Source organism: Centropristis striata, chromosome 1 (genome assembly GCF_030273125.1).
Source record: "Centropristis striata isolate RG_2023a ecotype Rhode Island chromosome 1, C.striata_1.0, whole genome shotgun sequence".
NCBI classification, from domain to species: Eukaryota; Metazoa; Chordata; class Actinopteri; order Perciformes; family Serranidae; genus Centropristis; species Centropristis striata.
The window spans coordinates 24,721,266-24,735,575 of NC_081517.1; the positions used below are offsets into that span (position 1 = coordinate 24,721,266).

The window sequence follows — 14,310 nt, forward strand, 5'->3', positions numbered from 1 at the left end:
TGGACCCTAAAGTGCACCAGCAGCCAGTAGAGGGAGGCCAGGATCGGTGTAATGTGCTGCCTCTTATGTACTCCAGTTAGCAGACGGGCGGCAGCGTTCTGAACTAACTGGAGACATGCAAGGGAGGACTGGCTAACTCCAAAATAAAGTCCATCCGTCCATCCATTCTCATCCACTTATCCGGGGCTGGGTCGCGGGGGCAGCAGGCTAAGCAGGGCATTCCAGGCGTCCCTCTCCCCAGCCACAACGTCCAGCTCCTCCTGGGGGACCCCGAGGCGTTCCCAGGCCAGGAGAGAGATGTAATCCCTCCACCGTGTTCTGGGTCTTCCCCGGGGCCTCCTACCAGTTGGACCTGGAACTCCTCTAACGGGAGACGCCCGGGAGGATCCTTACCAGATGCCCAAACCACCTCAACTGTCTCCTTTCGACTTGAAGGAGCAGCGGCTCTACTCCGAGCTCCCTCCGGATGTCTGAGCTCCTCACCCTATCTCTAAGGCTGAGCCCAGCCACCCTACGGAGGAAGCTCATTTCGGCTGCTTGTATCTTGTTCTTTCGGTCACTACCCAAAGCTCAGGACCATAGGTGAGGTTGGAACATAGATGGAGCGGTAAATCGAGAGCTTTGCCTTCCGGCTCAGCTCCTTCTTCACCATGACGGTCCGGTACAACGCCCACATTACTGCTGACGCCGCACCAAACCGCCTGTCCATCTCACGCTCCGTTCTACTCTCACTGCTGAACAAGACCCTGAAATACTTGAACTCCCTGGCTTGAGGCAGTACCTCTCCCCACCCAGAGGGGGCAATCCACCGTTTTCCAGCAAAATAAAGTGCATTGCAGTAATCCAGCCGAGAGGTAGTAAAAGCATGGATTGGTGTCTCGAAGTGTTCGTGTGCAAGAAAAGATTTCACCTTCGAAAGCTGCCCGAGGTGAATAAACACGATTTCACTATGTAACCGCTCTGATCTTCTCCATAAAGGGTTTCTCTGTGCTATGACAATGTCGCGTGATGTCTGTTTTGGCTCCTGACAGACAGGAGTCATAATTTACACGCACAGAAGAAGTTGCTTGTCAACAAAATGTAAACATAAGTCGTCTTTGGCATGTGAACAAATGACCAACGGTATCTTTTTTCCTGGTGAAGACAGTCTTCTGTTTTCTTGTGCTGAGGAAGGGGAGGGAGATAAAGAGAAAGTGAGAGCCAGCAAGACAAGTGACAGCACTGATGCAGAAAAAGAGGTGAGATAGAAGAAGCTGGAGGAGGAATGCAGATCAGTAACAGATGGCTTGACATAAAAACAAAGACGAGAGAAAAGGAGTATGTGTGTGTGAGTATGTGTTCTCACATCTACTGGAGTTGCCTTTGGCTGTTAGGCTGAGCATTGTCTTGTCAAAACCATTAAACACGCATCCAATTAAGTCTTGTCCCTTTGTAAAACACACACGCACAGATCACAAACTAAATAAATTATATAAACACACAAATACACTTATCATGTGTTCTGGCTTTTTCTTAACCTGCTCTTTGGATCCGTCAAAAACAATCAAACACACAGAGATAGGTATAATCCTGGCAATAACATGACGCATATGTCACATTATGCATATTTACAGTATTGTTTTCAAGTGCCTTAAACCAAGTTTGCTAATGTTATCTTAAGGGCCAGGACTTTAACGAGTTAATTAAGATTAATTAATTACACAAAAATGAACGCGTTACAAAAAAATCGACACATTTTTATCGCACTTATCTTTGCAACGCGGAACGTTTCTCACTGGATGAGTTTCAGGCGGACTGATTATACTGGAGCACCAACTAGCGTTCATGAGTTCAGACAACAACAAACCACAGTGAACATGAAGGAAGAAGCTGATAAGAGCGCTTTGGTTGGCCCCGTGGATGATGGGACATTTTGTTACAAAAAAACAACGGATGGAAGCGTTGATTAGAGAAAACCAAAGTATTCTAGTTTACAGAACGTCTACCTACCTATAGGCTACCTGAATTTCTCAAATGTACTATATTTCTAAATATGCTATTGCTACACTTAATGGCAAAAAATTGCACAGGTCTGTTGGACTTGAACAAAAATAAACAAGATTTTTGTTGCTTGAGCTTATGTATTCAGTCATTATTCAATGGTATACCTAAAAATTACTTCTCACTGTTCTCAGGTCAATTATTTATATGCAATTAAAATGCGATTAATTTCGATTAATTAACTACAAAGCCTCTAATTAATTTGATTAATTTTTTTAATCAAGTCCGGGCCCTAGTTATCTTCCATAAACTAATATATTGCAGTTAAGATGTTTCTGTGTTTTTATGTGTTAATATTTGTCTTTTTTTCCTCATACAGAGCTGTGTGAGGTGGACTGTGGCAACCATGGTGTCTGTTACGGTGGTGTGTGTCGGTGCGAGGAGGGCTGGACAGGCACTCTGTGTGACCAGAAGGCCTGCCACCCACTGTGCAGCAAGAACGGAGTGTGTAAGGAAGGGAAGTGTGAGTGTGACCAGGGATGGACAGGGGAGCACTGCAATATTGGTGAGTGGATCATACACCACACACACGCACACACACACACACACACACTTCATGAAACCTGAAAAGAACTTGAGAGTTGGTGGAATTGATTGAGCCCATGACAGATACATTACAGTTTTTTTCCTTTTATGGCTGCTGCTAGACTGAGATTAGAGGAAGTGTTTCTGCTAATTATCTGGATGCTGATGTTTGGGTTGGTTATTGCTGTTGTCCATTAAAATTGGAGCTATGATAATGCCATTTGTGAAAATGAGATCCTGGTTACAAAAAGGAGAATTGTCCTTCAAAATCAGTCATAAATGGTAATCTCATTGGGAAATTAAATATCCAGGGTTAGCCCAACCGTACTGCAACAAACACATCCGGTCATTTCTTTCTATAATCAATCCTAAAGACATATTTTCTTCAAATAAGAGAAAACAGTGCAAATGCAGTAAGAAAAGACCAACCTTTGTCAATAGACATACATATATTCTAGGAATCTGAGCCTGTGTCTAGTTTGCTTAACTTTTATTTGTATTAAGATTAAAACGTAGTATGTATATACATATATATATATATGTATAAACATGGTCGTTGTAATTAAATATTTTTTACTTTTTTATATGAAAGGATTATGAAAATGTGATTTATTATTGACAGATAAAGTGTATATATTCTGTGAGTGTGTGTGTGTGTGTGTGTGTGTGTGTGTGTGTGTGTGTGTGAATCAGTGATGTGCAGTGAATCAGGGGATGCTGGGCTTGACCTGCCATTATCAAGATATAATAAAAAATTAATTAGATGGTTATATTTATCAAATGGTTTGAACTATAAACACATTTTCACATTCACTTTTTGATTAACTTTTTCAGCAGCGAGTTGAGCAAACTGCTCTGCTGTATGTCACCAATCAATTGTTTCAAACACTTAATATATGCTGCCCTGACTTTCCATAGTTTAGATGATGTATATAATATATGTGTGTAGCTCAGCAATCTTACAAGGGCAGTGAGGAGGCACTAGGTGAGGCAGGCAGTTCAGTCCCTCACCAGCCATGTAGCTCACCTAAACTGTGTATTACGTGTGTGTGTGTGTGTGTGTGTGTGTGTGTGTGTGTGTGTGTGTGTGTGTGTGTGTGTGTGCCTCTATCTGTTTTTTTTGTCGTCCAGGACCAAACCAGTCAAATGTTTTAGCATTTAGCAGTTTGCCTGACAGCCTTATATGCTACAGTGTAAAAAGGTGTTCAAAAACCAGATAAAACAGTAAATCTGAGGGAAATGATCTTGCTGCGTGGACAGATAATTTACCTTGACAAGATTTATAAAATTAAGATTGTTAAATCTAGAAATAAGCATGTTGAACGCTTAAAATAACAAAAAAAAAAATTATCTTGGTGTGTGTGTGTGTAGAAACAGAGGAGTAGCTGGGCTTTAGCTCACCACCAAACACTCCACTTGTTGACAGGCAGCTACAGTGTTGCTGGGAAAGAGTTGCAGATTGGATTCAGTTATTGTCATTTAGACACGTGCACACACACACACACACACACACACACGTCGAAAGCATAGCTGAGAGCATTACAACAGTGAGATGAGGGGAAATCCATTTACACTGTGATGGTTACACTCTCTAACCATCACATTTGCTTCTCGTGTTATACACTTCTCGGAACTGTGACCTCACTGTCGAATTGTTTCCATATTCATTCATTGGCAGTTTTCATATTTCAGTATGGGTATTTCAGCTTACATAATGCACTATGATTTTTCTAAATGATGTGTCTCAGACGAGGAATAACACAGATGTTCTCTTTCTTTCACTTTCTCTGTTTGACTGAATCTTGTTGTGTCTGGCTGAATTTCTACCTCTATGCTTTCTTCATTCACTTGTGATTAGCTGACCTCACTGATTGCTGACTATGTTTATGGACTAAATGCTCTCTTTCTATCTATCTCTTTTCTTCCTTTCTCTTTCCCCGTTCCTTCTAAAAGCTCATAATCCGGACATTAGAGTAAAAGGTACTGTGCTCTTTTCTCTTCTTCTCCCCATCACTTGCTTTTTCTCATCGTCCCTTCTTCCTTTGCTTTTCTCTTCATGTGGAGCTGTGGCTGATTCAGACTTTTTAAAATGCTGGATGTTTTGAATATGTTATGTTTTTTTTCCCCTCATCCCCCTATCATTTTGCCCGCTCTGATAATATGCACTATTACTCTTGCTTTCAGGATTTTAATATTGTCCTTAGCCAATCGCACAATGGCTTTTATTTGTATTGCCCATTGGGTTTCCCACTTAGATGTGTTCTGATAAATATACACCTGGGGAGTTTTTGTTGTTGTTTTTTTACTTTGCAGCTTGTTTTGAATGGGTTTCTCTCTGTATGTTGTCCACTGGTTCCTCAGTAGTAGCTTTGGTTTAAGGCTTTGAATGCTGGGATACACTTTGAAAAAGAGATGACGCATCCAGACACAATATGTCAGCAGTACATTGTTCTTTTCCATCCTAATGTAGGTCAGAAAGTCAAAATTGGAGAAAGTCTCTAAAGTAATGAATTCTTTTGACTTCCAGTCTTTTTATCATGTTATTATGAATTGGTTTGACATTGATAACTCTTGCTTTATGGTTTCTGTACAGCTGTTAACATATGTAAACAGGGCACTGATCCAGTTTTTTTTAAGTATTTAAAGTTGGATCACAACAAAGGGAAAATTAAGCATGAAAGAGAACTGCTACAAAAACTGTCTCCCTGTTACTGTTATTGTTCCTTTTATAGATAGTTCATATTTGACATTGTAATGTTTGACATTGTTAATGGCTGGGGATCGAGTATATTTTTACTTTAAAAGACAATCTCAGTACAAGGAGAGACAAATATAATAGTGAATGTTTCTGATGTGGACCCTGAAATCCTGGCTCTGCTTTAGGCTTAGTTTTCCTGTCAGCTGTTCCATCTCCTCTGCCTGTCTTTATACACAGACATACTCCTACATGTGTGTGAAAGGTTTTAGGCAACCATTATCTGACTCACACAGTCCACTTACTTACTAAAGATGTCAGTCGTACATCTTTGTAGATGAGACATTTCTGTAATTTTAAGTATTTTCACATTAGCAAAGCAAATAGTCATCACACTCTGATGGTATTAAATCAATTTAGCTTATTTTAAGACTTGTTTGTGCACAACATGGGGACATTCTAGATAAGGAGCTCAGCTGCAATGCATTAGGCAATCAAAGTAAAAACCTATTTTGGAACAGAAGGTGGCCTTACTTAACATTATGTACTGAAAACACATATAGTCATATTAGTTGGTCAAGGTTATGTATAGCTTTAATTGCTAATTAAATCCTTCTCATAAATGCCATACATTAGGATATGGTGAGAGTGGGCCTGAAGCTGAAGTTACAGACTGGCAAACAGTAACCAATATAGTGTCAACTTAACATGTCTCTGAACAAAGACTACTCCAGTGATATACTATTGACTTAACACGACAGGAACAAGGGCTGCAGCCAGAATTTTAGAGTCCATATGCAATATAAATATTGTATGACCTAGCAGATCGTTGGTATTGAATGATTCTACAAAAGCCAAGATTATGTTCAGTGTCATATTTTTCAAATGATTTCTGCACATGGATGGTTGAGATTTTCACAGCAGTGGCCAATAAACTATAGTTAAAATAGGCAACTCATACAGGGAGAGATTGTGGTTATAGTAAAAAAATAAAAAAAATTTTAAAAAAAAGAGCACGCATTAGTAGGGCTGGGTGATATGAACCAAAAGTCATATTCTGATATATTCTGGCTGAATATCGATATACGATATATATCTCGATATTTTATCACAAAGTGAGAGCAAATGTTCAGTCAAAGCCAAATATGACATGTCACAAGTAGTTTTATTGAAACCATTTATTTAAATGAATATAAATACTGTATAACAACAGGAGTACCTTTTTTTTATAATCAAAGCTCCATAAAGTGCACATTTAAATAAAATAAAAATCTTAAATAAAAATAGCCTATGAAATAAAAAAGGGCCAATCTTTTTCCAAAATAAATATATTTATATGAAAAAAGAATAACAAACATTGCGAAAGAACCAAATATTATAAACCCTAGTAAGCATTTATATATAAAGAAATTTATATATTTTTTTAACTATATTATGGTCTATATATATACATACATATATATACAGGTACCGGGTACCCAGGTATACAGGTATATTAGTATATATATATATTAGACTATATATGGTCTAATTCCATCCATCCATCCATCCATCCATCCATTCTCGTCCGCTTATCCGGGGCCGGGTCGCGGTGGCAGCAGGCTAAGCAGGGCATTCCAGGCGCCCCTCTCCCCAGCCACAACGTCCAGCTCCTCCTGGGGGACCCCGAGGCGTTCCCAGGCCAGGCGAGAGATATAATCCCTCCACCGTCTTCTGGGTCTTCCCCGGGGCCTCCTACCAGTTGGACGTGCCCGGAACACCTCTAATGGGAGGCGCCCGGGAGGATCCTTACCAGATGCCCAAACCACCTCAACTGGCTCCTTTCGACGCGAAGGAGCAGTGGCTCTGCTCCAAGCTCCCTCCGGATGTCTGAGCTCCTCACCCTATCTCTAAGGCTGAGCCCAGACACCCTACGGAGGAAGCTCATTTCGGCCGCTTGTACCCGCGATCTCATTCTTTCGGTCACTACCCAAAGCTCATGACCATAGGTGAGGGTTGGAACGTAGATGGACCGGTAAATCGAGAGCTTTGCCTTCAGGCTCAGCTCCTTCTTCACCACAACGGTCCGGTACAATGCCCTATTGGTTATATAGGGACCAGATAGCTCATAGCAACGAGCCCGGTACCCCATACTCCCGCAGTACCCCCCACAAGACTCCCCGAGGGACACGGTCATAAGCCTTCTCCAAATCCACAAAACACATGTAGACTGGATGGGCAAACTCCCATGCCCCCTCCAGAAGTCTCGCAAGGGTAAAGAGCTGGTCCGCTATTCCACGTCCAGGACGAAAGCCGCATTGTTCCTCCTGAATCTGCGGTTCGACAATCGGCCGGAGCCTCCTTTCCAGCACCCTGGAGTAGACTTTCCCGGGGAGGCTGAGAAGTCTAATTCCACGGTAATTGGAACACACCCTCCGGTCCCCCTTTTTGAAATGGGAACCACCACCCCGGTCTGCCAATCCACAGGCACTGTCCCAGACCTCCACGCGACACTGAAGAGGCGTGTCAACCATGACAACCCAACAATGTCCAGAGCCTTCAGCATCTCAGGGCGAATCTCATCCAACCCTGGCGCCTTGCCGCCAGGCAGCTTTTTAACTACCTCGGCGACCTCCGCCAGGGATATTGATGAGTCTTCCCCTGAGTCTTCAGACTCTGCCTCCTCTACGGAGGACGTTTTGGCTGGATTAAGGAGTTCCTCAAAGTGTTCTTTCCACCGTCTAAGGATATCCCCAGGTCGGGTCAGCAGGTCTCCTCCCCCGCTGAACACCGCTTGAGCCAAGCCCTGCTTTCCCTTCCTGAGTTGCCTGACGGTTTTCCAGAACCTCTTTGAGGCCGACCGGAAGTCCTCCTCCATGGCCTCCCCGAATTCCTCCCATACCCGAGTTTTTGCTTCAGCGACTGCCGCAGCTGCAGCCCTTCTGGCCGAACGGTACCTGTCTGCTGATTCCAGAGACCCCTCGGCCAGCCAAGACCGAAAGGCCTCCTTCTTCAGCTTGACGGCCTCCCTCACCGCTGGTGTCCACCAGCGGGTTCTTGGGTTGCCGCCACGACAGGCACCGACGGCCTTCAGGCCACAGCTCCTACCAGCCGCGTCAACAATTAAGGCTTTGAACATGGCCCATTCGGACTCCATGTCCCCAGCCTCACCCGGGATGTTGGAGAAATTCTTCCGGAGGCGTGAGTTGAAGACCCTGCAGACAGGGGCCTCTGCCAGACGTTCCCTGTTCACCCTCACTACGCGTTTGGGTTTGCCAGGTCTGTCTAGCATCCTCCCCCGCCACCTGATCCAACTCACCACCAGGTGGTGATCAGTTGACAGCTCTGCTCCTCTCTTCACCCGAGTGTCCAAAACATGCGGCCGCAGATCAGACGATACGATAATAAAATCGATCATCGATCTTTGGCCTAGAGTGCTCTGGTACCAGGTACACTTATGAACAACTCTGTGTTCGAACATGGTGTTCGTTATGGACAATCCGTGACTAGCACAGAAGTCCAATAACAGAACACCACTCGGGTTTAGATCGGGCAGGCCGTTCCTCCCAATCACCCCCCTCCAGGTACCATCATCGTTACCCACGTGAGTGTTGAAGTCTCCCAGAAGAACAATGGAGTCCCCAGATGGTACCCCTTCCAGGACACCACCCAGAGACTCCAAGAAGGCCGGGTACTCCGAACTGCTGTTTGGTGCATAAGCACAAACAACAGTCAGAGACCTTCTCCCTGCGACTTGCAGCCGCAAGGAGGCGACCCTCTCGTTCCTCGGGGAGAACTCCAACACAGCGGCGCTCGGCCCCGTGGACAAAGGCCCGGCCACCAGACGCTCGCCTTCGTGCTCCCCTCATGGGTCTGGCTCCAGGAGGGGGCCCCGGTTTACCCGTGCCGGGCGAGGTACACTGTTTTAAATGGTCCCGCTTCATAAGGGTCTTTGAATTGCTCTTAGTCTGGCCCCTCCCCTGGGACCACTTTGCCATGGGAGACCCTACCAGGAGCTATTGCTCCCGACAACACAGCTCCCAGGATCACTGAGGCACACAAACCCCTCCACCACGATAAGGTGGCGATTCTTGGAGGAGGGTCTAATTCCATATCGTATTTAAAAAATATATCGATATGTCTTTTGTATTGATATATCGCCCAGCCCTACGCATTAGTTGTTGGACTGTAACAGGGTGTGAAGCCCAGACTCCTCCATGAGACACCCACTCTCCAATATTAAGATGCAAATGTTGTTTCAAAATAGTCCAATTTTAATGTATTACAGTTTTGTTTTTTTTAGATTATCCTGGCAATAAGATATAGGCAAAGTGTTTATAACTGTTATAAAATGTGTTTTTTCTCATGTTTGATGAAACTCTCACTTTATCCTGACAGTAATACATGAGGCAGGTAAAAAAAAAAAAAAAAATGCTCCTCTGCCTCCTCCTAGTGCTCCTAGTTTTATTTTCAAGAATCCACTACACCTGAATGAAACCAACCAATCAGAGCCAAGGAGTCTCCAACACAGCTGTCAATCATGTCAATGGCTGCTGGTGAACTGACAAACTAGGATCAACAATTAATCAAGATTCTGTTACTGCACTGCTTTTTACAAACAGATTTTAGCGACTGTCTAGCTATGAGCTACTTCTTTAAAACTACACGTCCTCATTCAAAGTTTTCTTGGAGTCAGCATCTAGCGGTCATTAGAGGAACTGCAGCTTAGGAAACAAACATGTTGATTTCTGTTTGATCCTGCATCTACTAAGCACTTCTTCAAAATGTGTACTACATTTAACATTATATCAGTATAACAATTTAGACTGTAAAAAAAAGTCTGTAGATTTTACGGTGAAAAACGATAAATGGGTTAATTCAGTTTCAGTAACAATGAAACACCGTAAATGTATCAGCCAAAACAGTATTTTTTACATTAAAAAAAAATTACTTTACTTTACTCCACTGTTAAATATACTGGCAACGTGTTTGTGACAAAAATATACTGTAATATATATACAAGCCTGTCACTGTAATTTTTGCATTTACTTTCTCTAAAAATACTTTTTCTCACTGTTAAATGTACTAAACACCATATCTCTAACAAAAATATACTGTAATATTTAATGGTAAAATCTTTAATTTATGCTGCATTTATAAGTATTTTCTTGTCAATCATATGGCAGAACAGCATTTCTTTTGACGGAAAAACTTTTTATTTTTTACGGTAAAATATAATCTTTAAAAAAAAATCTTAAATGTTTTATCTAGAGTGTGTATAAAAATATAATTTTACCCAATCATTAGAAAAAGTTGCACCGTATTTATTACGGGAAAGTTCTGGCAACCACAGCTGCAGGTTTTTACCATCAAAACAACATTTTCTTTTTTACAGTGTAGTTCAGCCAACATTTTCTTTGACATAATCTATATTATTTTTCAGCCTGATGCTTTCATGTTCACTGAAAGGTTACAAGAACACAATCTTTGATTAGAGGAGAAGTTGTTGTTTGAGACTCTTTCATTCATTACTTTATAGAAATAGTAATTGTGAAAGAAATGTATCGTCAGCTGCTTTTTGTCCTTCTTCCCTCTTGTGTGATTTATATGTGAATGAAGACAGATTTAAATGACCTGATCATTTTGACTGTTGAGGTTCTACTGCTGTGTCTCTCTCTGTTATTGCTCTCCCGTGACCCCAGCTCCTTCTTCCTCTCGTCCTCTTCCTTTGGCTGCCATTTCCATCTGTCCATCACAGAGAGTATATTTGGCAGTGCTGCTTTTGTTTCGATTTACTTTTTTTCCCTAATTTTCCTCCCTCTCTCCCTCGTGCCCTCTCCTATTCTCAGGATATAAAGGTAATTCATGCCAAAGACTAAATGAAGGCCTGACTGTCCCAAAATACAACTACTTCACACTGCTTTGTCAACTTAAACTTCCTTTGATTTTGATTTGTTCCATTTCATTTTATATTTCCTGTTTGTTTTTTTCTTTTTTCTAAAGCTCAGTGTTTGTGTTTTTTGGAGTCTTATTGTTTTTGTTGCAATTTCTGCATTTTTTTTACCAGCCTCATTTGTTTTTCTGTCACATCATTATGGTACCTTTCTCTGATTATCACACACAACACAGACTATACAGATGAAGATGCACGCAAGCACAAAAATGGAAATACTCACATGCACACACACAAGCAGACACAAACCTAAGGTGTGTGACTCCTGTTTTGTCTTGCATCCACAAGCCTGATATGTGTGTGTGTGTATATATATATATATATATGTATGTATGTGCGTGTAAATTTAGTCAGCTGCCGTTCCCTTTGTCCCTATCAATCTATCTTCAGCTTCCTGTCTCTACTTTTCTCTTCCTTCCCTCCTTACCACCTCGCCCTCCATCTTTACCTCTCCAGCTGGGCTTTGCTTGGTTCTGATACTCACGTTTATTAATCTGATTGCCAGCCTCACTGTCTTTTCTGTGATCAAGGAATGTCAAACAGAGGCATAAAGTATAGCCTTTGGAGGCATGCTGTCCAAACCACCCTGTCCTCCCTATACTTTGTGCACTGTGTATCTGTCTACCTGTTGTGTTTTCACATGGATTTTAACCTGTGATTTTGTTTTTGTCACTGACTTGACAAACAAGACCAAAGGAATCCATATTTCTAAAGCAAAAAAAGCTTTCTTGGAGAAAAGTTGCAGTCTCTGTCAGCTGGTGGGGTGGTCAATTTCCCTCAGATTTGACTTCTTTGGACAGATAAATGTTGAAATTTTTAACATCCTCAGAATGTTATGCTTTGATTTTTATTTTTGTTTTGTTTGTTTGTTTGTTTGTTTGTTTGTTTGTATGCCCTGTTATTTATCATCTTTTTATGCAACGTTAACATCTTTCTTTGTTTACAGAGGAGAAACACTATTATTTTGAATTAATTTCCAATTGAAGCCATGCAGCACTCAGTAGCCCTTTTGGCTGTAGGGAATTTTAGTGGTTCATGTGAAACTACAACATCAGTACATTTCACCGAAGGCTGACTGTCTGTCTGTCTGTCAGTCTGTGTCTCTCACATGTGGGATAATGTATTGATCTGTCCTATTTGTCTATTGATCTGTCTTTCAGTCTGTCAGTCCATTTGTTGGAGAAAGGTTCATCATACAGGGCCAAATGCCTTTACACACATCAGGATTTAACCAATATGGTTCTTTTGTTTTTTTGAAGGTATTTTTGGACTGAAGGTAGCATTTTGTGCTGATAAGCAATATGTTTGAATAAAAAAATGGTAAAGCCTCAGAAACAGCATTAAGACCTTTAGTCTGGGACAGCAAGACTCCATCACACCACGATGGTACTAATAATGTATACTGAGGTGTTATCTGAGAGGTAAATACGCAACAGATTAAACTGACGCAACTGTGCACAACGTCAGCAGCTGATCATAAAAAAAGCAGCATGGCTAATTATGCACAGCGCTGATCATAAACATAGTGATCGTAAATTAACCGGCATCACTAACTGTGCACAGAGTGTCCGGTGCTTTGTAAACAAACAGAGATCGCTAAGTGAACACCTCCTGCAGCAGCAGCACATACACACTGTACTGCTACAGAGCTAACTGTTAGCCTATTAGCAATTTGCAGACTGGACGCTAAGGGGTTAACATCCCCTCCGGCTCTGCAGCTGGGAGAGACTGCTGCAGGAGGACTGTGCCGCTTCAACTCGTTCTTACTCTTCTTAACAAGCCGCCGGCCCTTGCGGCTTGTCAATAACACCAGAAAAAGTCGCTGGATTTGTCGCCAGTCGCTTTTCTGAAAAAGTAGTGCCTAAGGGGGTCTGAAAAGTCGCTAAATATAGCGACAAAGTTGCTAAGTTGGCAACACTGCTTCGCCGGCTTTTACAAATGGTGCGTGTTGTTGTGGCGTCGAGTACTGCGTCGCATCGTGCTTAGCGCTCTATCCAATCAGCAACCAGACTTTTTGTTAGAGGAGAAAAAAGCCCCGCCTCATTCCAGGTATTAGGCGTAGTGGAAACAGCCCATGTGCTACAGTTTCAAAAATAATCTAGACCTAAGAGATACGCTTTGTTTTTTCACTTGTCTTATTTAAGTTAAACAAAACAAAAACAAAGAGTGAAATGTTGGGTTGAGAGTAAATGATTTCAGAGTTTGTGTTCATCTTAGCCTCTGACACTGTTTTCTCTGCACTCTCTTCTCTCTAACTCTCATCTTTGTATGTCTGAGATTCATAACGCCCCAGGGTCGGTGCAGATCTGTCACTCAAATATGAACCTTATACCGTCTTTCTATTGACTTTGTATGCCATCGAACACCTGTAAAATTAAATTTGTGTTCAGACACAGTATAAGACGAGCCACAGAAGCTGTTTCTATGGCAACAATGATACACACCAGTCATTCCTGATATTTTCCGTTCCTGACTGCAATTGTGTATTAGGCTGTGTGGACTCGTAAAACACAAATTTGACATTTTAACAAAAATTACATACACAATTAAGATTACCAAAAAAAAAAAAAATTTTCTTTCATCTAAGTCGTAGCTGAAGTCTATATTTGTAAAATGTTCCCTCAGTCTGAAGTGAACCCTGCCTCATGTCTTCAGAGGCTGCCAGTCCCCCCAGGGCTGTTGTTTTATTGTCCAGTGATGGTCTCAGTGCTGTTTCAGAGGCTCCTCACAGTTTGGAGGGAAACATTGAATATGTTGCATTTTTGCCATTAAAAATGGTCCAATGTGAAAAGCATCGACTACTCTCATCTTTCAGAGCTCCAGTACAAAACTATCATCATCTACCTTCAAAAATGTATATTGGTTGAAGCCTAGTTCACACCCTGATGGCCAGCCGTGACCCAATCCTACCCACAAACACTGCTCTAACTTTTCTAACGATGTATCTGTCCCCTGTGCCCAGAGGGTTGTCCAGGTCTCTGCAACAACAACGGACGATGCACTCTGGAGGCAAGTGGCTGGCACTGCATCTGCCAGTCAGGATGGAGAGGGGCCGGCTGTCACGTAGCCATGGAAACTCTCTGTACCGATGGCAAGGACAACGAAGGAGGTATATTTG

At 42.1% G+C, this 14,310-nt stretch overlaps 1 protein-coding gene across 3 annotated transcripts in view; it reads left to right on the top strand.

Moving 5' to 3' along the window:
* The window catches only part of tenm3 (teneurin transmembrane protein 3), a 207,255-nt gene that overhangs the window by 98,805 nt on the left and 94,140 nt on the right, over window positions 1-14,310 (top strand). For 2 of the 3 annotated variants that reach the window (XM_059335432.1, XM_059335440.1), the window contains exons 12-13: window positions 2,360-2,545; window positions 14,155-14,301. In XM_059335432.1, the coding sequence (XP_059191415.1) occupies window positions 2,360-2,545; window positions 14,155-14,301 (333 nt within the window). Of the gene's footprint in view, window positions 1-2,359; window positions 2,546-4,518; window positions 4,546-11,088; window positions 11,098-14,154; window positions 14,302-14,310 lie in introns of all 3 variants that reach the window. The other variant, XM_059335424.1, reaches the window with a different exon arrangement.